This window comes from Crocuta crocuta, unplaced genomic scaffold, assembly GCF_008692635.1.
Source record: "Crocuta crocuta isolate KB4526 unplaced genomic scaffold, BGI_CrCroc_1.0 scaffold128, whole genome shotgun sequence".
Taxonomy (NCBI): domain Eukaryota; kingdom Metazoa; phylum Chordata; class Mammalia; order Carnivora; family Hyaenidae; genus Crocuta; species Crocuta crocuta.
In genome coordinates this window covers 1,108,824-1,132,412 of record NW_027532232.1, presented here as the reverse complement: position 1 = coordinate 1,132,412, position 23,589 = coordinate 1,108,824, and the positions used below count along the sequence as shown (strand labels likewise).

Genomic DNA, 23,589 nt, shown 5'->3' with positions numbered 1-23,589 from the left:
AGGAGTGTATTACAGTAATTGACAATTTGAGCTTTCACTGGTTTTAGAGGACAACGCGGAGTTTTTAAAATAAAAATTATAGCCTCAGCAATTCTTTCTGCCACACACACCACCATCTGTGTTATTCTTAAGTGGCATTAGCCAGTCATGCATATTTGTAAACAAACAGCAATTACTGACACAAAAACTAAAATTCTTTATAAGACTTGGGGATGGATGAGATAAATTCAGAAATAAGAAAGGGAGGAAACCTTTCATAGGAAGGAAAGAAAGAAAGAGGATAGGAAGGGAAGGAAAGAAGAGGAAAAAAGAAAAGAAAAAAAAAAGAAAACCTGATTGCAGATGGGGAAACAAAAGTAGCAAGGTTATAATGCATTGGCTGTCGTGATCAGGAATTTCTGGGGCTGACTGCAAATGCAGATCTGTGCATGTTCTCTCTGCCCACCAGCTGATCAGACTCTCCATCAGCAAATGAAGACTGTTCCCAAGTCAGTGTTTGATATTCATGCTCAATTACTTTAACATTGGCATCTTTCTATTCATTCCCCGGTCTCACTTCTCATTAACTCCATACCTCAACCTCATTGGGATGGAAAGCCCTCAGACTTGCTTACAATGCAGAGTTTTATAAATTCATAGATATTAATCATATTTTCAGAAGCAGAAGAAACAGCAGGAGAGGTAGGGACAAGCCGACATAGAAAGACATTGAAGATCTGGCCAGCTGTGGTTTTCCTCCCCTTCTCTGCCATGCTGCTGGCTTGTCATAACTGAAAATGTCAATCTGACGATGTCTATCCAGGATGGGGGAAATAACAGGAAATAAGGGGAAGCCAGTGTCTTAATTCCTAAATGCAGTCAAAGATAAAGGAAAGTTCTGAGTTACTACTGTTTGATGAATTTCTCTTATATTTCCTTCTTCAAATTTTTTTTCACTTCAAAGCTAATATGTATTTGTTAAGATTTCATTTTTAAAGTGAGAATAGCTCATTTTCTAATTCCTTCATTGCGTAGTTAACAAACTGGTTTAGTACAATCCAGTTTTTTCAAGTATCGATGGGAACTCACTTCTGATCTGTTCCCAGAGGACACCAGCAATGTCTGTTATGTAGCTAATGTGCCCTGTACAACACATGGTGAGTGTTTAGCTACAGTTTTAATAATGATGCTAATGACAAGTTAATGCAGCATCTCACACAGTTCCTGTAAGCCATTATCTCCAATTGAAGCAGTATTGAAGCTGCTCTTTTACAAACGAAAGAAGGTTATCTCTGCTTTCAGATACTTTCTCCCCCTCCCACCTGATCTGGGTTTTCAGTGAAGCTGAAACTGGGTGCAGCTCTAATAGAGACAGTAAAAAAAGAAATTTAGGACGCTGAAGGTTTGTTACAATTATAAAACGCATTTTGTAGCCAACATTTATTCACACAGTTTCCCCCCCAGTAGATAGGTCTTTGACTTATGGAAAGACTGAGGTTTACATGATTATATAAAATTTGAAATTGCTTTGCCTGCTTTACTTCTGATAACCTAAAATATAAAGTATTTGACTTGTCAGCCTTTAAACAATATTTTATATCCCAGATCTTGCCATCTTTATCAGTTCTCTGTTGTTGTGGAATAAATTATCCTGAAATTTAGCAGCTTAGAACAGCAAACCATTTTTATCTCACACACTGTCTCCAGGTAAGGAGTATGGAAGTCAGTTAAGTTGGTGCTTCTGGCTCAAGGCTTCTCATGAGGTTATAATGTAGCTGGGTTTTTCAGTCATATCAAGGCTCTACTGGGGCCACAGAATTCTCTTTTAAGATCATTTAAAGGTTGTCGATTGGTCTCACTGGCTGTTATTTCTGGTTATTGATTGGAGGCATCCGTTTTTTTGCCATTGGGCTGCTCACAACATGGCAGTGAGAAGGGAAGAACATACTGAGCCTGCCCAAGATAGAAGTAACTATCTTTTTAATGACCGAACTTCAGCAGTGATACACCATCTTACCATCTCTTCTGCCAGGTGCTGTTAGTCACACAGACCAGCTGTGGTGCAGTTTGGGATCAGACTCCACAAGGTTGTCGATACCAGATGGCAGAACCCTTGGTAGCCATCTTGGAAGCTGGTTACCACACCATCTGACTGACTTTGTTCTCATAAAGCCTGCGTGTTAGGCAGTGAGAAAGTTGTTTTAATGGTGTCATAATACATTCTTGGTCTTTAATTAGTAGTGTTTAAGAAAGAAGAAGAAAACACAGAATTCTTTAGAATTCTCTCTTTGATTCTTTACATGCATAACCTGCTTCAAGCAAAGTTACATTCAGCAACCCAAACACAACCCAAACATAGTCTTTATGTTCATAGCCCTTAATTATTTATCCCTTGGGGATTTAGACAAGTAGGGGGCAAGCTCTGGTCCATCACTTAATTCCATATGGCCCATAGGAATGCATATGATATGCGTATCTTAATTTATTCCATAAAGCTTTCTTTTTCAGAAAGAGCTATAAAATCTTTGTGTTTCTCCTTTTGCCTATTTGACTCAGTTCTTCCCTGTGTGGTTCATGAATATTAGCTCAAAATGAGGAATGTCTTTTATAGATTTTCCCCTTGGTATTTTTGTTTATTTATTACTTTCTGACTCAGTCCGTGTGCCTTGACTGAAGGCCAGAATCACCTCTTTAAGCCTTCTTAATTATCCACTCAGTCTTGGCCACATTTATTTTAGTTTCTTGAGAACTTTTGAAGAAGCTGTTATCTCCTGTACCTCCTGATACGCTTTGATTGACATGTAGTCTGTGGGGCCTTCACTGGATATAGGAAGGGGGATTTTCAAGGATGCTTTCTTCATATTCAGGAGATTAAGGAACTAGTTGCAGTATTTTAAATGCCTTAAAAAGCCACAGAATAACAAGGTTTTTCCAGATATGTAGGTGTGTAGGATAGAAGAAAATCTATGGCAAATATAATGATAAAACTGCACAATAGTTTAGAACACAATAAAAAATTAAGCAGTGTGATGTAGCCCAGTTTCCTGATGAAAAAAAAAAAACAGGCCCATAACGTTTAAATAACTCAAAAGAAAATGGCAGAAAAATGTCTAGTCTTGGGTCAATATCCATGTTTTCTATAAAAAACTGAGACTCAGCTACTACTGTAGGTTGTCAGCACACTGTATCTTTGGCCTGTTGGGCAAGTTGGTCACACAAGGTATTTAATATCCATTGGAAAGAATGCCAGCGTCACAGTCACTGTGTAACAGTCAGGGTGTTCACATTTCTATCATGTCACTCACTCCTGCCCTCGACTCTGAGGTGGCAGTAGTTGGGCCAGACCAGAAATAACCAAACAAACTGATAAATTATTAAGTTACATAAAAGCCCCAAGCAGGACATAGGATTGAATCAAGATAGAATATTGAAGAACCAAGTCGATTTGGTAATAGAAAATTAGCAAGGGTGTGGGTAGCCTGTGAGTATCTGTATGTTTTCCTTTGCGCTACAAATGAGTATTTTGGCATTCCAGAAAGTGTTGTTATAAACAGAAGACCACGATTCAGACCCTTTGGTGACAATGACGCTAGTTCTGTCAGGAATCCGACTCTAGGTCCACATTCTGATTTTGTCTTCCCTGTTAATCCCTCCAAGTCCTGAAATGACACAATATGGTATTGAATAGTGATTAGAAATATGCAGCCTGGTGTGGGCCAAAGCCCCTAGTAAAACTGCAGTTACAAAAGTAAGAATTGATTGAAGCGATACAATGAGCCCTGGTGTATGTGATGAAATGAGGCTAATAGGAAGGTTGAGTTGATGCTAAACCACCAATTTTCCATTACAGACATAACACTATTGTTCTAGACTACTCTGAATTTACCAGCACCATAAATTCAGAAGTAGACCTAGAGAGATCCAGGCATATTGTCTCCTTGGCTTTCATTATATCTTTCTCAAAATTGAGAAAGATTTTTTTTTTAGGCAAATAAATGAATTATTGAAGAATATCTTGTATTAAATCAATTTTTAATGTTTATTTATTTATTTTCAGGGAGACAGAGACAGCACAGGTGGGGATGGGGCAGAGAGAGATAGAGACAGAGATAGAGACAGAGAGACAGAGAATCCCAAGCAGGCATCATGCCATCAGCACAGAGCCTGACACGGGGCTCGAACACACAACCTGTGAGATCATGAACTCAGCCAAAGCCAGATGCCCAACCGCTGAGCCACCCAGGCATGCTTAAATCAGTATTGTTGATGTTTGCCCATGGTCCTCTAGCACCAACATGGCCACGCCCAAACTTTTGAAGACTACTCTTGAAAGACAGGGTTGTATGTCTAAACTTTTTAAACCTTTTGAAAAATATATTAGAAAAATGTTACATAAAATAGAAAATTGCTTATCATTTTACTTCATCTTAATGGCTATTACCTCAAATGTTTCTGTTACATTTTTGGGGACCAGGGATTTGGGTTTCCCAGTCAAAATAATAAGAATTTGACTTCTCATTGACCTTTGAATAGAATGTCTGATTTTTCATAAGTGGACTACTGATGTTAAGAAATGCTTATATATGAATTCCAATTTAAAGTTGAGGACACTGGAGCGCCTGGGTGGCTCAGTCGGTTAAGCATCCGACTTCGGCTCAGATCATGATCTCACGGTTCATGGGTTCGAGCCCCGTGTCAGGCTGTGTGCTGACAGCTAGCTCAGAGCTTGGAGCCTCTTCGGATTATGTGTCTCCCCCTCTCTCTGACCCTCCCCTGCTCATGCTGCCTCTCTCTCTCAGAAATAAATAAAACATTTAAAAAATTAAAAAAATAAAGTTGAGGACACTGATTCTCAAGCAGTGGGCCTGGCAGGTGCAGGGAAGTGTGGAAGAACTCAGGCAGGTATGTCAGCCAACTACCATGTAGTCTTGGTTCTTTGTAGGGTACAGGTTGAGGTTTTAGATTTTTACAAATAATAAAGTCACTATGTTTTCTTTAACTGACAATGCAAATTATGTTTTGAGTTGTTAGCTTACAAGTATGGACATGTGAAATTACGTCAGCCCTGGCTTTCTCATACACTGGTAATAATGATTGAATTATGTCATACCTGTGGCATCTTTCTGAAGGTGCTACAAAACTATTTCAATAGAAGGTTGTAGTATTTTGTTTTACTTTCTAGAATTGTTTACACAAGAGCTTTTTAAAAAATATTCTCAGTAATATTGCCTTTGAAAATATACCAATCCATTTATTTCCATAAGTGTACAATTTTAATTTAATAAATTAGAATAGAAATTGAATAAAATAATCAGAATAAAAATTACTGAAAATAACCTTTTCAGATTGATAATTACTTGGGTTCAGTTTTTTTGAAAGGTCACAGAATGTCCACATATGTTTTTTTTTTTAATTTTTTTTTTTTTAATGTTTTATTTATTTCTAGGAGAGAGAGAGACAGCGTGAGCAGGGGAGGGCCAGAGAGAGAGGGTGTCACAGACTGAAACAGGCTCCAGGCTCTGAGCTGGCAGTCAGCACAGAGCCCGACGCGGGGCTCGAACCCACGAACCGCGAGATCATGACCTAAGCGAAAGTCGGACGCTTAACCGACTAAGCCACCCAGGCGCCCCTGTCCACATATGTTTTTAATCTCCAGTTAAAAACGTCTTTACCGGGGCGCCTGGCTGGCTGAGTCAGTTAAGCATCCAACTCTTGATTTCAGCTTATGTCATGATCTCACAGTTTGTGAGTTCGAGCCCTAAGTCAGGATCTTCACAACGTGGAGGCTTCTTGGGATTCTCACTCTCCTCTAGCTCTCTGCCTCTCCCCTGCTCTCTTGCTTTCTCTCTCTCAAAATAAGTACGTAAACATTTAAAAAACAAAACAACCACATTTTTATTGATCTACGTAATTTCATAAATCTCACTATTTTCTCTTGTAGCTGTGTCTCTTTCCCACCTCCACCCAGCCACATGCCAACAACTGTTAGATGTGGTGAAATTGAATTAGAGATGGCAAACTGGACTGTTAGAAATTGCAGACTGTCTGCAAGTTTGACTAGTACACCAGACAGAGGAAGCCGTATACATATATAAAGTTCAACTCCACTGATTGGTATATTTCTTTAAAAAATAAAACAAAACCCCTGAGTATAGTAAATTCTTAGGCTCCCGCATGAGAACTGATTAACATATGTTGAGGTATAAAGGCTTTGTGAAGGGAACCATAGGCAATTTCCATTGACAAATGAGTGACAGCTTCTTTACTTCATATTCTTAAAACAGGTTAGCTCCTCCTTCTTAGCATCTCACCGTGGAAACGATGAGACAGGCAGGGGACATTAAGTGAAACTCTGTCCAATATACTTTAATTCTCAATGCTTTCCTCAATCATAGTCCCTCCAAACTGACTTTATTTTAAATTGTCTACATTTTTCAAAGCCTGTTTTGTTTGGATTTGTTTAACATATTTAAGGCGTTCATAGGGGATGCTCTTTACATTTTTAAGAACTCTTGAGTGCCTCACAAATAACCTCAGCCTGCCTGCCTGCCTGCCCTTATCTTCCTGTGTCCCCCAGGGCCTCTGTGACTCGGTCTCCCTCCATTCATGCATGTGGTACATGGGATGCCCCTGCTCATCAGTCCTTCCCCTTTTTGGCTCCCCGTCTATATCTCTGGGACTCCCTCCTTCCTACTTATCTTGCTGAGCTTGATATAAATAATTTTATCACAATTCTCCTCCTCGATCTCTGTTAATACATGATTTTCTGCAAACTGACACCTGGTATCCCGAGTAGATATAGCTTCTCGTCACAGTTTGTATGAAGCAGGCATGTCATTCATCTTTTAAAAGAGCAGCAAACCATTGGCACCACATAGCATGTAACACAAAAAAGATGGCTGTGAGCAAGTGGATTTGTGAAATTTGACATTCTCTATGCCCCTTTTTGGAAATTCACCAGGGGCAATATCATTTTAAGGAAGTCTGCCAACAATCTAATTTTGTTTGCCTTCCTGTTTCTCAAATGAGTTTCACCACAGAACACTTACCCTTGACCTCCCAACACCTACTGCTTGTTGGCTTCCAGCTAGACTAAAACATATTTGGCCATTTATAATCTTGTTTCAGGTTTTCTCTACTTTTAAAAGTTGATGGGAAAAAATTATCAACCTAACTTTCAAAATAATAGTAAAGACAACAGTGATTTTAAAGTGCTTCTAATATGCCAAACGTTTTATGGGTACTTGTGATTATAAACTTCTTTATCCTTGCACCAATTTTATTAGGTCAGAACTCTTAGACAGGCTTTATAGGTAATGGAAGCACAAAGAGATTACGCAACTTGCCCAAGTGTAAGCAGCAAAGAAAAGCTTGAACTGGGGTCTAAACAGGCATTCTGGCCCCAGAATCCACCTTGCTTTCTAACCATATGCTATAGTCCTTTAGTTGAAAGGAGAGAGTTTTCTCAAAGCAAAGTGAGGATCAGGTTCACATGCTGAGGAAGTTCTCTGGTTGGTATTAATTTTCCTTTCCTGGTTCGACTTCATTCTGCGTAAGTGAGCGGCAGTACCCGCGTAGGCTACCTTCAGTGCTGCCGCTCCTGCCCCACCTGTATCCTCACTTTTTGGGGCTGCTTGCCAGAGAGCCCTGGTGGAGGCTCATTCTTTCTTGAGCATATTCCGCGTGGTTATGAAGGAGCAGCACCCAGACCAAGAACAGATAGATCTCTCTGGGTCTAGATGTGTACAGCAGCATGATAAAATAGAAGCTTATCCAAACATCCTAATTGAGGAAGCATCTCTCTAGCTCGTTTTGGGGGTTTCCATGACCACCCCAAAATTTGATGGCTTAGTAGGACACACAGGACTTGTCATGTAGTCATACTCATGGCTGTGATTCTTTAATTGAAGCAGAGTTGACACACGATGTTATATTAGTTCCGGGTGTACAACATAGCGATTGGACAGTTCTCTCGTCAGGCGGAGCTCACCATGGTAAGTGTCACTCCCATCTGTCACCAAAGTTATTATAGTATTACTGACTATATTCTCTGCGCTGTAGTTTTCAGCCCCATGATTTATTTATTTTATAACTGGATAAACTTGTGGCTCTAATCCCCTTCACCTGTTCTGCGCATCTCCCTACCCCTGTCCCCTCTGGCAACCACCAGTTTCTTCTCTTTATTTATGATTCTTTTTCTGGTTTAGTTCATTTGTTTTATAAATTCCATGTATAAATGAAATCATATGATATTTGTCTTTGACTTTTTTCACGTGGCGTGATCCCCTCTATGTCCATCCATGTAGTGGCACATGGCAAGATTTCATTTGTTTTTATGGCTGAGTAACATTCTATTGTACAGATACACCACAGTTTTTAATCCATTCCTCCATCCACGAACAGTTAGCTTGCTTCCATAACCTCGCCTATTGTGAACAATGTTGCAATAACATAGGGGTGTATATGTCTTTTCAAATTAGCATTTTTGTTTTCTTTGGGTACATCCCTTGAAGTGAAATTGCTAGATTACATAGTAATTCTGTTTTTAATTCTTGGGGAGCTTCCATACTGTTTTCCGCAGAGACTGCACCAATTTACCTTCCTGTCAATGGTGCAGGAGGGTTCCCTTTTCTGCACACCCTCACCAATGGTTGTTTCTTCTGGTCTTTTTGGTACTAGTCATGGCTGTGATTTATTAAGGCAAAAGGATACAAATTAGAAGAAGCAAAGGGAAAGGCACATGGGGACAAAGTCTGGAGAAAGCCAGTCACTCACTAGTTCCAAGAGTTCTCTCCCAGTGGACTCACACAAGATGTGCTTAATCAAGTTGTGACTGTAAGTGTGAGGTATTTTCACCAGGGAAGCTCAATGCCCCACATTTTACTGGGGCACCCATATGGAGGGCATCCACACCCTCTTCACAGCATGTATCAAAATTCCAGACTCCCGGGAAGAAAACTAGTAGGTGCTCAGCATAAACCACATTGAATAAAAAAGTTAGGCACAATGAGCCACTGTTAGCTTTAATATATACATATATATATAATATAAATATATAAATATATTATATTNGACTTCCATTAACGGAAGCAGTGACTTTCTTGTTTGTAATGTGATAGTTTTCATTCAATGCTATGTTGAAAGGAAAGGTTATTTTATAACAAACACCCAGGCCATTGAAGATTGCACTAGATTAGAATGTCTCTTTGTGTTTGGGATTGGATGGCGAATTGCGACAAGGTTAAATAGTGTTTATTCTTTTCTTTTGTGCCTGATCTAGAAAACCAGAAGGAGAACACTAAATTATATCAGGCAACCTGTTACTTGGGGTTTTTTAAGAGTTTAACTATGTGACATTCTTGCTGAAGAAATCATTACTCCTAGGATGATAAAAAAATCTTTTTTAGTTGAAAAGTGAAATGTTTTTAGAAGGTTGGTAAATAAAATAGAACAATCTACCCTAGTGTGCTTTATGCAACAAAGAGGAAAGTGGGAAATGATTGTTTTGTGATTACATTTCTATAGAGTAGAAGACAATTTTAATATCTGTACCAAGGAACATAGATCATTTAGACTCTGAGTGGCTTTATGTAACTGGAGAACACGTTTGGGCTAATTTTAAAACTGTATTTTTGATCATCAGGGTATATGTCTTTTTGCCCTATGCCTGTCATGCTCGTAATCTGTCAGGCAGTTTCTTCTTACAGAATTCTGGTCAGTTCAGTGTAATGAATGATTATGGAAACTCATTATTAATGCCTTAACATACTTAGTTTTTAGAAGACTCTTGAATATAGCTCCCAAAATATTGCTAAGTGTATATCATGCTTACATACAACAAGAAAGGAAACGTTAGCCATAAATAAGGGGAAATAAAGTGTGTGGGAACCAGAATTTTAGACACAAAACTCTTATCGTTGCTTATTTACAGAAAAATCCATGTCAACATTCTAATATGATGGGATAGTAAATTATTATTTCATGTTTTCAGAGCCAGCATGAAAGATAATCTCTGATATAGCTTCTTGCCTCCTTTCCTATACCCTGTTGATTGACACCTATTTCCCCTTCCAGAAATGTTCATCTCTTTCATACTGCCTTTCATCCCTTCATTCCTAAAGCTAATGAACCACTTTCAGTCTCATCCCTGCTTCACGTTCCAGGATTACCATAACTTTCTTTTCTTTGCTCTCCAACGGAAGTCCTCTTAATGGAAATGATTTCTTGGGGTGCCTGGGTGGCTCAGTCGGTTGGGCGTCTGACTTCGGCTCAGGTCATGACCTCACAGTTTGTGAGTTTGAGCCTTGCGTCGGGCTCTGTGCTGACAGCTCGGAGCCTGGAGCCTGCTTCAGATTCCGTGTCTCCCTTTCTCTCTGTCCCTCCCCTGCTCGCACTCTGTCTCTCTCTCAAAAAAATACATTAAAAATTTAAAAAAAAGATTTCTCACTGCTATTAAGAAGCAAGTACAGCAATTAAAGTAATTCACAGTAAAAAATTCATGATGAATTATCTTTCCTACTATTACATTTTCAAAGAAGAAACCCTCTATCCCCCCATCCTTCAGAGAGAGGAAAGCACTCTGGCAGCATGTATCAAAGCTCATGAAAACCTTTCTTATATTTTTCCCAGTGATTTCATTTTCTTAGCAGTCTAATTCTTAGATAGTAAACTGAAATAAACACTTCTGTACAATGATATTGATCATAAGGGTAAGTTTAATAGCTGAAGAAAAAGCAAATTGTCATGAACATAATGATAAGCATAGTGATGATATTATAAGTTAGGACAACAGAACAAAGGAGAGAGAGATCGCTAAGCGTCTGTTGCTCACTCTCCCAGGTCCCTAAGCCTGGGGCTACTGTGGAAGCAGCACAGAGCCAGGCTAGAGTCTTGTCTGCTAAGAGCTGAAGCATTTTCAGGTATTTATCACTGGAGAAACCCGACTAAATCAAGGTTCAGAATCAATTATAAAGGCATTTTTCTGCTTAAATCCGCCAAAATACCCAAAGTTTAATTAAGCAGGGTTGAGTACAAAATACGGTTGGTTAAGAGTATGGGCCTCAGGTGCACCTGGGTGGCTCAGGCAGTTGAGTGTCCAACTCTTGATTTTGGTTCAGGTTATGACCCCACAGTCTTGGGATTGAGTCCCACGTTGGGCTCCTTGCTGAGTGTGGAGCCTGTTTAGGATTCTCTCTCTCTCTCTCTCTCTGTCTGTCTCTCTCTGTCGCTACTTCTTCTTCTTCTCTTCCTCCTCCCCTCCCCCTCTCCCCCCTTCTCCTTTCCTTCCCCACCCCCCTCTCTCTCTCAAACAAAAATTAACACAAAAAGAGTATGGATTTAAGATCACATACAATGTCCTCAACACTTGTGTGTCCTTAGGCAAGGTATTTAATCCTTCTAAACTTCAATCTGTATATCTTAAATGTGATCATTGCATTTACCTTATAAGGGTATTGTGGGGATTCAAGAACATAATTCATGTAAAGTGACCAATATCTTCTATAACAATGTGTTTTTATTAATGTTATTAATATAATGAGGAAGACAGTTATCAGATGACAATGTTAACATTCTAATTTTAAGACACTTGTAAAATGATTTTTCAAAGAATTGGGTTGTATTTTGTTAGGAAAAATCTGAGTTTTTGAAAAGCATCTTAGATTTTATAGCTATGTACATATCGCATTTAATTATTCTAGGTGAGAGGCTATATGCAAGCCACTTCAAATAAATTTTCAGAATTGGTGTGCATGGCACCTTGGAGGAAATAACACTTCTGAATTCTTAACCGTATACACTCAGCCCATAAAGTTACAGTGGAAGTCTCAGAGCCCCATAAAATCTCTTCAGGGTAATTTGTTCAAGTCCTTTCTTGTCCTGGGTAGATGGATGGGCACCAAATGACTTCACCGAAAATGAATAAGCTAATAGCAGATTGGGGAATGCCTTCCCCAGACTTAACTCCTTGCCTCCTGTTTTAATGAGGCCAAGTCTCTGTGGATATAGTGTATGAAATAATAGTTGATATGTTCTTGAGATTTTTTTTCCCAAAAGATCTGTTTTCTTTCCCATTAAAGAGTTTTAGAGGAGTCAGTACAGTATCACCTGAAAGATTTTATGTGTGTTAAATATAAAAACTCATTAACTTACACTAGTTAACTATTGGCAAACAGTAAATTAAGTAATCCGGAATGATAGCCTAACGGCTTCTTCCTTGGTCTTTTGCAATTAGGTTGATTATTGACACTCATTGCCTTGTAATAATTTCTTTGAGTTGTCACTAAAGTAAAAAATAGTTCAGTAAGCATCCCACACAAAGTTCTTCAGAGAATATAACCAGCATGGTACTTACTCTAGTAATCTTCGATGTGAGGTGATCTGACTGTAGCATCTGATGGAGATTCTCATGAAGGGCTGAGGTGGGCGTTTGCTCTGTTCATCACTGTGCCCAGAGCCTCATGTGCATGGATCATGGACCCTCAGCTGTGCTTTTGGGGTGGAGATTACTTCTGTCACAGATGATGAGAGGAGGTTCAGAGAGATTTTTATAAAGGGATGAATCTTTTTCCTTATATGAAATCTCTTGCACAAGTATAGGGTTTCGTTGTAGTCCTGGAACAGAGATTGGTTGGTAAACTGCAGCCCATAGGCCAGATCTGGCCCACTCTCTGTTTTTGTACCGCTGACAAGCTAAGAAGTATTTCTACATTTTTTATTATTTATTTTTTTATTTTTTAAAGCTTTCTTAATGTTTTATTTTATACTTGAGAGAGAAAGAGAGAGACAGAGTATGAGCACAGAAGGGGCAGAGAGATGGAGGCAGAATCTCAAATAGGCTGCACGCTCTAAGCTATCAGCACAGAGCCCAATGTGGGGCTCTAACTCACGAACTGTGAGATCATGACCTGAGCTGAAGTCGGATGCTTAACCAACTGAGCCACTAGGGTGCCCCTGTTTTTATATTTTTAAATGGCTGGAGGAAAAAAGTCTAAAGAAAGATGATATTTTGTGGCATGTGAAGATTATATGAAATTCAAATTTGAAAATTCAGTTCTCTTGCAACACAAATATTCCTATTTATTTATGTACTATCTGTAGATCTTTCATGATTCAGAAGCAGAGGCAATGGTTGAGACACAGGCCCGATGCCCTGCACAGCCAGGAAGAGTTTCTGTCTGCCCCTTTCCAGAAAACTTTGCTGATCCTGGTCTAAACTGGTCATTTATCTCAGGACTTTATAAGTGACTTTATTCATTACTGAGTGCTTCCTACTTGCCACACACTGTGGGTGGGTGCTCGTACTGGGCATCTAAGAGTGAACAAAGGCCACAACAGACACCTTCACGAGGCTCACAACCAGAAGGAAGGATTTGGTCAATATTTATTTATTTATATAATAGATTAAAAAAATTTTTTTTTTAAATTTCTGAGAGAGAGAGAGAGACAGACAGACAGACAGCGTGAACAGGGGAGGACGAGAGAGAGAGGGAGATACAGAATCTGAAATAGACTCCAGGCTCTGAGCTAGCTGTCAGCACAGAGCCCAATGCGGGGCTCAGACCCACGAACCGTGAGATCATGACCTGAGCCGAAGTCGGATGCTTAGCCAACTGAGCCACCCAGGTGCCCCGGGTCAATATTTTAATAGTCATAAAGTAGACATACTATGTTTACATAATAAGATTATTTGGTCATTTGAATAAAATATTTTAATACTCCTAAGATAGGCTATTAATAATTTATAAAATGATGAAATGGGTTAATGTAATAATGCAATTATTTGCTTAATCTAAGCATACACATAACCCTTATTATTTAAACTTCTTTTTCTTCTTTAAAAACTTAAGTATACCACTCTACACATGAACCTATCCATTTTAGATGATTAGTGATTTTATTGTGATTGGGATCCTGCATTACTTTTTATTACATGCATTTCTGTGTTTGCTGTGACTATAGATGTTGGCAGTGTTAGAAACTGAAATGAGGGGCGCCTGGGTGGCTTAGTTGGTTAAGCGTCCGACTTTCACTTAGGTCATTATCTCACGGTTCGTGGGTTCGAGCCCCGCGTTGGGCTCTATGCGGACTGCCAGCTCAGAGCCTGGAGCCTGTTTCAGTCTGTGACTCCCTCTCTCTCTGACCCTCCCCTGCTCGCGCTGTCTCTCTCTCTCCTAGAAATAAATAAAACATAAAAAAAAAATTAAAAAAAAAAAAGAAACTGAAATGAGCTATGGTCATTCTAGGGCATATTCTGAAAATTGTTTATTGCTCAATTTTTATTAAGTTCCTGATATCAATTTGATTCCTTTTCATTTGTTTTTGTCCTAAGAAATACATTATAACTCATGCTAAAAAACATTTTGCGGGGGGCACCTGCATGGCTGAGTCAGTTAAGCATCTGACTTCTACTCAGGTCATGATCTCATGCTTCCTGAGTTTGATCCCCATGTTGGGCTCTCTGCTGACAGCGTGGAGCCTGCTTCGGATGCTCTGTCTCCCACTCTCTCCCCCTCCCCCACATGCACGCGTGCTCTCTTTCTCTATCTCAAAAATAAACAAACATTAGAAGAAAAATATTCTGAGTTCTTTATGCAGTATTTTCATAGTGCTTCATTGTTAGCCTTAATATACAATTGGTAATTGGTAATTCTCTTCCCTCATTGGATGTTAACTTTGTTAATCTTATTGTGGGATTTTAGTTTACCTAATGCCGTATGATACACTAGTGTATGTGACCTCTTGAAGAATCTGCACCAGTCATGCCTTAAAACAGAAGTGTTACATGATTTTCTTAGGGCAGCTGTAGCATAATATCCGAAAAAATCATGGTAGTGTTGCTTTTCTGTGTTATGCTCATTGTCGAAGGCTTATCCACACTTGTATTTTAGAGAAGCGTGCCATTATTGCCATGAGGAGAGATGGTGTTAATCCGTCCATCATTATTCTAGCCATCAAATTTCTATCGACTGCTTGATAGGCATCTGTACTGTCCCAGCAACCGAAATACAGGTGCCAGTTTCCTGCTACTCAAGGAGGCTTAAGTCTTCCATTCCTGACTGGAGATCACGAGTTCCCAAAGTAGTAGGCAAGGATTTGCCAGATAAGAATTTTTGCACGCATGTGTGTGTGTGTGTGTGTGAGAGAGAGAGAGAGAGAGAGAGAGGAGAGAGAGATTTGTTCCACTTGGGTTCATTTGCTCTGTGAGCTCACTCCCTCACCTGTGAAGTTCTACTTTTGTTTACTTAAGTAAGTTTGCTTCTTCTTTGTCTTCAGTCTCTTCAAATCTGCTAGATTAGCATGTTGGCAATAGGCCTAATTTACCTTATTTGTAACTTTTTTGCATCTGTCTGCGCCTTTCAATTTTGTTTTCCTGGACCTTAGGGCACCAGTCATTTTATCATGAATTCATGATATTGTGAATTATTTCAATTTCTTAGTACATGTTTTCTATTACAGTATGATTCTCAACACTGTAGTTTTTGGATGTTCATTGTACCTCTATGGGGGAGAAGCTAATGTACTCAGCCAGTAGTTTTCTGAGTAGGTATCTCATTGCAGTGTATTGCACTTGACTCTATTTGGGAGTGTAGTTGAGTCCCAAAAGCATATTGGGATCTTAAATGCCCACATTATCCCCACTATCCAACAAAAATGAGGAGAAATTTAGAGATGAATAGAAGACTGACTTCCTTGCAAGCACTTATTGGCTAGTGGTGAAGTGTGGCTAGGAGTTTCTCAGTGTGGAAAGAGGAAGAAAAGGAGCCTCCCCTTATCTGGCTTTCTCACACTCACACACTTATTTATATTTTACATGTTTATTGACTATGATATTCATGTTTTTACTTAGCACTGGGCCTTTAGTATCTGGTAGAGTCCTACTTCCTTACACAGTACAGGTTAATAATACAGTATACGTAGAGTAAGATCCTAAAAAGTAGTTGACTGACCCTCCGGTAATTTATTTGTAATTAAATTTATGTGTATCTTTTCCTGGTTTTGATTTATGGGATGAGAGAGGCCTGATGAGGAAGTCTGTGGTAAATTCAACACACCGGAACAGAAATTTTAAACTAGTTCGAACTTACTTGTTTCTCCTCGCTTTTCCTTTTGTGTTCACTTATGGTTTGGAGGGGATGGGGGCCATGGTGCTTCCTGGAGATGGTGGTTCCTCATTTTCAGAAGACTCTTTTTGGGTTAGAGCAAAGTTAGAATAGCCATGATATTTCCACATACTGAAATTTGTGATGTCAATCCAAATCTTTTCCTTTTGAAATCTAATATAAAACGAAATTAGCAATGTAATATTAAAAAATAATAATCTGCTTGAAAAAGTAGTGTGTCCACCAACGGAGCTTATTAGTAGAATTGAGTTATTTTTTCAATTTTCTTTTAATGTTTATTTTTGAGCGAGAGCTATCGAGCATCAAGGGCGAGAAGGGGAGGGGCAGGGAGAAGAGAAAGACACAGAATCCAAAGCAGGCTCCAGGCTCCACGCTGTCAGCACAGAACCTGACACGGGGCTCAAACCCATGAACCATGAGATCATGACTTGAGCTGCAGTCGGACGCCTAACTGACTGAGCCACCCAGGTGCCCCTAGAATTGAGTTACTTGAATTTCTGTTTGTATAATGGCAAAAACTTCGTAAGAAAAGCACATAGAATGAGATTGGAGCCACCTACTGGCTTATAAAACAATAATATGTATCCTAAAAAATAGATTCCAAGCAAGTAAGAAAAATCGAAGTCAGTAACGGTTGAAACAAAAGTTTCCACTCAAAGATTGCTATGTTAAAACTGTTCTTAAAGAGTTTATTAGTTTATGCTTTGGAAAGTTTGTGTATATTTTCAAGTCGTATACCTTCATCTTTTAGGAAGCTAATATTAGAAACCATCTATTAGAAAATGATATACTTTCTTATTTGGCCAGATTTCCTAGCTTTTGTGTCTTCTAAGACCTTGGATTACTGTGATATTTTTTTGTTTTGTTTTTTAAACATTGAATCCAGTGAAATTCTTCACAGTATGCAGTGCTTCTGACTCTAGTAAATTGGGTCTTACTCTACAGCATAAATAATTATAAATAGATGTTAATACAGAATAGGTGAGCCTCACTTGATACCTAACGGCATTTCTGCATTTTTCCTATTCTGCAGGATTTTGCTGGTTTCTCTTTGGTTTTATGTGTTTCCTCTTCTAGACTTTACTGTGTTACCATAAGACCCAGAAAATAATAAAAACATCTTTTGTTGGCCAAAGGCCTGGTGTTGCACTTTGGCTCCTGCTCCGTTTTGCAGGTGACCTTTCTGGGTGTCGTGAGCTTCCCTGTGAGGGCTGTTGAAGCTGTTTGGACTTCCAGTGAATTTGTTCCCCATCTGTGATGAGGTTAGAATCATTTAAGCTTATGGAAATTCCAAGAAGCTAAGGATGGCTGATCAATCCCTCAGAGTTTCTAGAAGTTCTTGTTTTAGATACAGTCTGTATTTTTCAGTTCCGGTAATCTTGTCCCCATGTCCCGACTTACACTTTCCTATGTGTCCGTCTTAAGTTGATGAGATAAAGTGAGGCATTATTCAAGCCTTGCTTCCATTTTAGGGGGTAGCTTTTATTCTTGCTAGCATTGTTGTGCAACCAAATCTGGAGATGTTATTATGACCTTTTCGTGTCCCATGATATCTAGACATTTGCTCCCACTTCACAAGAGTAATGAAGCATGATTTCTAGATGTGACATTGTTGCACCCAGCTGTCCAGGGATTAGCAAGTCAACTGAAGTCTCTTGTTTTTATTTCCTCAATCTACAAAATATTATAGTGGAACTAGATTATTTCTTGGGCTCTCATTCACTGTAATTTTCCTATGGATCTGTGTTGAGTCTGTGGAGATAGCTGTGAAGGTAAACAATGATCTCTTAATTGTCTCTTGTGTTACTGTTATTTCTATTTGCCTTTTTCACTGGGTTTCCTTTTCCTGATGTGATTATATTGTCACCACTAAAAAGAGGAAAGATGATTTCCCATTGTTAAAATGCTGTAGTTAGCAGTAGGATACCAAGCTCTCCCACCTCTTTGCCAGCTTACATTTTTATTCCTCAAGAATATCGATTAAATGTGCATCGAACCCTTACTATGTAGCAGACGGGTGCCATGTACCATTCACTCATGGCAATGAGTGAAATAATTCCTGCCCTCAAGGAGCTTTCACTATAGTGACTTTTTGGTTTGGTGACCGTCTGATCCCCTCATCCCTGCTAATATCTCTGTAGGTTCTGGCATATTCTTATATCTTTATTTCTAGGAGCGTTAGCCTAAGCCGAGTCAACTTCTTTATGCCCTTGCTTGGTGATGATAGTAAATTTCCGTGCTCTTTTAGGGTCAGCAAAGTACATATAGGTGATTTTGTAAAGATGACATATACATCTTTTAGGATGTAATATATTTCTAAATGATGAGAAATTAATTCTTTCAGTGGGTCACTACTTGTAGGACAGTAGTCATAAATGGATGAAGCCCTGGTTGTGCTTGACACTTTTAGAGAGACTTTGAAGTTAAAGAGGAACCTTTAAATCTACTGAGAATGGTTCTTAGAATAATTTAGGAGGCAGTGTGGGTGTTTTGTATCCTTGAAAACTCTTTGAATGGCAACTTTATACTGGATTATATTTAACTTCCCCTTACTCAGCTGTTTGTGAAAGACCATGAATTGTTAGGTTCCTGAATTAAGAAGACTCAAGTCCCACCACACTCTGGTTTTATACACCTTTGCCTCTGCAAGATATTGGAGGAGAAAGTGTCGTTTCAGAAATACTGTTTCTCTAGCCATCTAAGTTCACAAGTGCCAACCAGCTGGCACTTTTGTGGCTTCATATTTGTAAATATAGTCCTGGTTTTTCACTAGGTGTCTGTTGTAATAGAGGCAAAGACCTTATAAATTTACTTCATTATGTCCAAAAAATAATCCAAGAGACATATTTATGCATGTGTAGTTCTCCATGGTTCCTGTTACATTGGGTGAGAAAGGTACAGTAAAAGAATTTTATACAACAACAGATTTGATTTTACTTGAAATGTAATTTTATCGTTCTTTCTTTTCTTTTCTTTTTTTTCCAAATGTCTTTTATTTATTTCTGAGAGAGAGGGACGCATGAGTAGGAAAAGGTCAGAGAGAGAGGGAGGCACAGAATCCGAAGCAGGCTCCAGGCTCTGAGCTAGCTGTCAGCACAGAGCCCGATGTGAGGCTTGAACCCACGAACCATGAGCCACCCAGGCGCCCCTTATCGTTCTTTCAATATTAGTATTAGTTTTTCCATTCGTGTAAGTGAACTTGGGAGGTCCGCTTAAAGAAATTCAGACTTTTTTTTAAGAAATAGTTTCGTTTTAATTTCACGTAATTTTGCTGTGAATATATTTTACAACACTTGTACTAGAGCCCTTATGTTAGTCTCAAATTCCATCACAGCAGTGATTCTTAAAGACCATTAATGTAGTATAAATCTGCGCTTTTGTTGAGTAAAATGATTTGTCATAATCAGGCCATTATTGTCATATTCTAACACCATTTCTGAGATGTCTTGTTATGTGAAAAAAAAAAGATAATGACAGTGTTACTGATGATGGGGATATATAATACAGGCACAATGGGTATGTCTGTGGATACCTTATCTTTTATGGGTTTTGATCTTGTTCATAGTAAGGCTGCCATGATTACGTAATCCAACCTTTTATCTCTCTTTAAATACATAGGGATGTGAGATTATTTCAACACCTGACCAAGACCACACTGACTTCACCAAGTGCCTTGAACTACTCCTAAAAAAGATTGAAGAAAAAGACCTACAGGTAAGATACGCACCTCTTTGGCGGCCAAGAGTCTTAGTACCAAGGATGTGAAAGGTCCTGCTTAAACTTTTCACTCATCTGAAGTGATCGGTGACTTTTGTGCCAGTCTTTTCGGTTCCCTGGAAGATTTTGCCCGTACACTGAATAAATCTGTACTTAACTGCCAAAGAATTAACGTGCGCAATTAAATCAGAGGTCCCAGACTCAAATCCTTTATCGTGGGAAAGTCACACAAGGGGCGAGGTGGACATTGTGTAAAGCAACTGAAAATGGTAGTTCATTGTTGGCCTAAAATAAGTCGCCACCTTTCATCTCTTGTTCATTGCTGCCAGGAAGACCTATATGTGTTTTCTTTTTATACGTGTGTTCAGCTATTGTGGGGGCAAAGCATGCAAACAAATATGGCCTGTATTTGGCCCAGGAGGCATCATTACAAACTCTCATATATAAATAAAATATCATCAGCTCTTCCATTTTGAAATCAGAGAAGAGTCTGCTGTTTTGCATTTGTGGACTCTTTAAGGTATTCCGTAAGGATTTTGACCTCGCATGCTAGCATTTAATCACATTCTTTAGCTAATACCCAAGTTTGTATTTTATTGTATTTTATAATTTTTTTGGTACTTGAAATGGTGTGCAAAATATATTTTAAGTCTGTGTTTAGTGAAGGTCAACAAAATTAAACCCAAAGTCTTGAATGACAGTTGACTGTTCTTTTACTGGCGGGGGCAAGAACGTCAGCTGAGGTGCACGATCAGATGTGTGGTTTTAATTTAAGAAAACTAGCAAAACACCACCGAACATTAAAAAGCTTTTGATAGTACAAGTAATGGGAGATGCATTTCAACCTGGCCTCGAGGGTCCAGTGGGATAAGTCAGGCTTCAGGCACAAGTCATTGGGATGTCATGTCTGTTTCTCTGTTTCCTCGATTGTCTGAGCTCTTTTGTAGGTTTTGTCTTTAGCCTGGTTTTCCTGATTGCTTTCACTGGCCACTTGAAGCAACTTCCAACCCCTCATGTCAAGGGGAATTAAGGGAGCAGGGACATATCATCATGAAACTCTAGTCCTGAGGTCTCTGCATGAGGCCACTCTTGCTGAGGGCCACAGAGGATGAGAGTAACCTGACCGTCTTGGACTGAGGCAGGCTGGGGAACCTTCCATGTGTCCCCTGCAAACCGCACGATGAACTCACATGTGGCCCGACAGGGTAGGGGTTGGAGAGGCAGCCCTGAGAAAAACTTACTCCCCCACAGGAGGTTATCAAAGATTTCTTTGAGCATATATTTGCTAAGGTGACATAGTAGATCCTTTTCTCTCTGAAGACAAGCCTTGTTAATTATCATAATGGACAAGGAGCACATTGTGCAAACGGAACAAAAGTAATTGGGGGAGCACTTCCCATCTCTGGTGTAGCTTGAAAGATATCAAATGTATTGTGCTATTTCTAGCAATAAATTGCTATAATTAAATATTTGCGTAGTGAAAACAGAGCACAGCCCATTGAGAGTTCCAGTGAAGCCCATTGCTTCATCCGGACATAGCTGAGGTTGAGTTTCTTAGGGGAAAAAAATGGTAAAGATCTTCACAACTTGTGTTTCAGTTTTCCCAGCATCAACACTGAAATTATCGAAAGCTGGGAATGCAGTTATGTGTGTCAAATTGATAGTATTTGTAATATAGTACTCAGTCGTTAAGTCTGAACATAAATAATCATATCTCAAACTCAACAACACTGAAATTCAGAGAGACCTTCAAGCTGGGGAAAGAGGGTCATCAGCTGCATATGGTCCGTGAAACAGATCTGGGAAAGTCTCGGTGGACCCAGTGGGAGGGCGGAAGCGGGAGGACCGGGCAGAGGAGTCCTGCATGGGGCGGAAAGGGCCAGACCCTCCCACTCCCACTGCACTCAGTCTCTGGCGGGAAGCTCTCAGGGAGGGCTGCGGCCTTGGTGGCGCTGGGTACTGCATCCCGAAGGAGTTGCCTCGGGGCCGTGACAGCCGCTGCCCCCGCTCCCAGCCCCAGCGAGTTTTTTTCTGGGAGAAAAAGGAGCAGTGAGCTTCCACTGCTACCCCTGGACCCTGGCGTGATTTAGGCCCAACGCATTGTCCAGCCCATCTTGTCCTCCTTTTTCTCTTTACTCCAAAATTTGTCCTGTTCCCTCTTCTTCTCTGCTTTGAGTGATTTTTGCATATGTTGCCTCTTCTGTCTAGAGTTTTTTTAAATGTTTGTTTATTTTTGGGAGAGAGTGAGAGAGTATGAGCAGGGGAAGAGCAGAGAGAGAGGGAGATGCAGAATCCAAAGCAGACTCCATTGCCTGAGCTGTCAGCACAGAACCCAACTTGGGGCTTGAACCCATGAGCCACAAGATCATGACCTGAGCTGAAATCAGATGCCCAGCCAACTGAGCCACCCACACGCCCCTCTGCCTAGATATGTTTGCACATTTTAATAATGTTTTTCAAATGTTTCCATCTCTTTGCCTATACCATGATGGCAGAAGAGGTGATGTCCTTAAAGAGGACTCCTCTTGCCCATCCCTCCAGATAAGGGTCTGTCCCCCTAGGTTTCCGTACCCCCTTTTTCTCCTTTGAGATACTCTGAGCACCTCTAATAATTTTGTTGGTTATTTCTAACCGTTGGCTTGAAGCCTTTCTTCCGAGCTTTGCTCACGAAGAAGAACCCACGAAGCTGGGACGGATCTGTCTTGCTCATGACTGAACAGCAGCACCTTGAGTGTAAGAAGTGCCCTGTGAACGCACTGTAGGAATGCACAGGAGAGTTGAGCACAACACAGGGAGGGAAGGGCTTTTTAGGGAAGGCCGGACATCATAAACAAGTACAGGTGGGTGGCAGAGGAAGAAAGACAAAGAAGACAGATACCTGAGTGAGGGGAGGGTGGAGAGGGGAGGATGGAGAGCAGCAGCATGGGGGGATGGAGAGGGGAGGANGCAGCGGGGTGGGGGGGATGGAGGTGGAGGATGGAGAGGGGAGGATAGGGAGCAGCGGTGTGGGGGGATGGAGAGAGGAGGGTGTTTGGAATGTTTTCAGATGGACAGTAAGTATGATGAGTTTGGTGTTTTAAAAAGCATAATTGGATAAACTGAAGGCTCCATTACTCACAATGAAAGCCTTGTGGTTTCATTAATATAACCTTCAGTTACAGTAAATCTGACAAAATGGGATATCTGAGTTTCCACGTGACTTTACATTTAACCTCAAAGTACATCGTTTTATGTGACTTAAAGTAATAGCAAGAGAAAAGCAAGATTAGAAGCGTTAGCAAGGAGAGTTATAGAAGATGCCCCTGCACACAGACTCCTACCCCCAGGGAGACCATCATGAGGACTGTCCAAATGTTCGTGTTAAAATGCACATAAACTGTATAAAAAATCCTTTATGCTTTCCCACCTAATAAGTCCACAGCCCAATTATCATACATTTCTCTTTTTCTGCTTATTAAATTATAAATACGAGGTTCTCATCAATATCTGTATCTTATAGTAAGATCTTCTTAGTAGCACATATTTGAAAATGTTAATTATGATATAAAGGAATTGAATTAAAGTAATATTTATTATGTTAAGGAATCATACTGTGTACCATATTAGAATGTTATAATTTGAATTAAGGTCTGTCCTTACGCTAAAGGAGTTTACTACCTAGAACATATGATTAATTTTTAAAAATTTTCCTAAATCACCTCATCTATTTATTTACTTACCTGTTTTATGCCTGCTCACCCTCACCTTTTATCCTTTTACAAAAGGGTTCATC

General features: G+C 39.7%; 1 protein-coding gene across 4 annotated transcripts in view; it reads left to right on the top strand.

Moving 5' to 3' along the window:
• The window catches only part of TPK1 (thiamin pyrophosphokinase 1), a 329,289-nt gene that overhangs the window by 151,797 nt on the left and 153,903 nt on the right, over nt 1–23,589 (top strand). For all 4 annotated transcript variants that reach the window (XM_077778002.1, XM_077778004.1, XM_077778005.1 and 1 more), the window contains one exon: nt 19,719–19,814. In XM_077778002.1, coding sequence (XP_077634128.1) covers nt 19,719–19,814 — 96 coding nt within the window. The remainder of the gene's footprint in view (nt 1–19,718; nt 19,815–23,589) is intronic.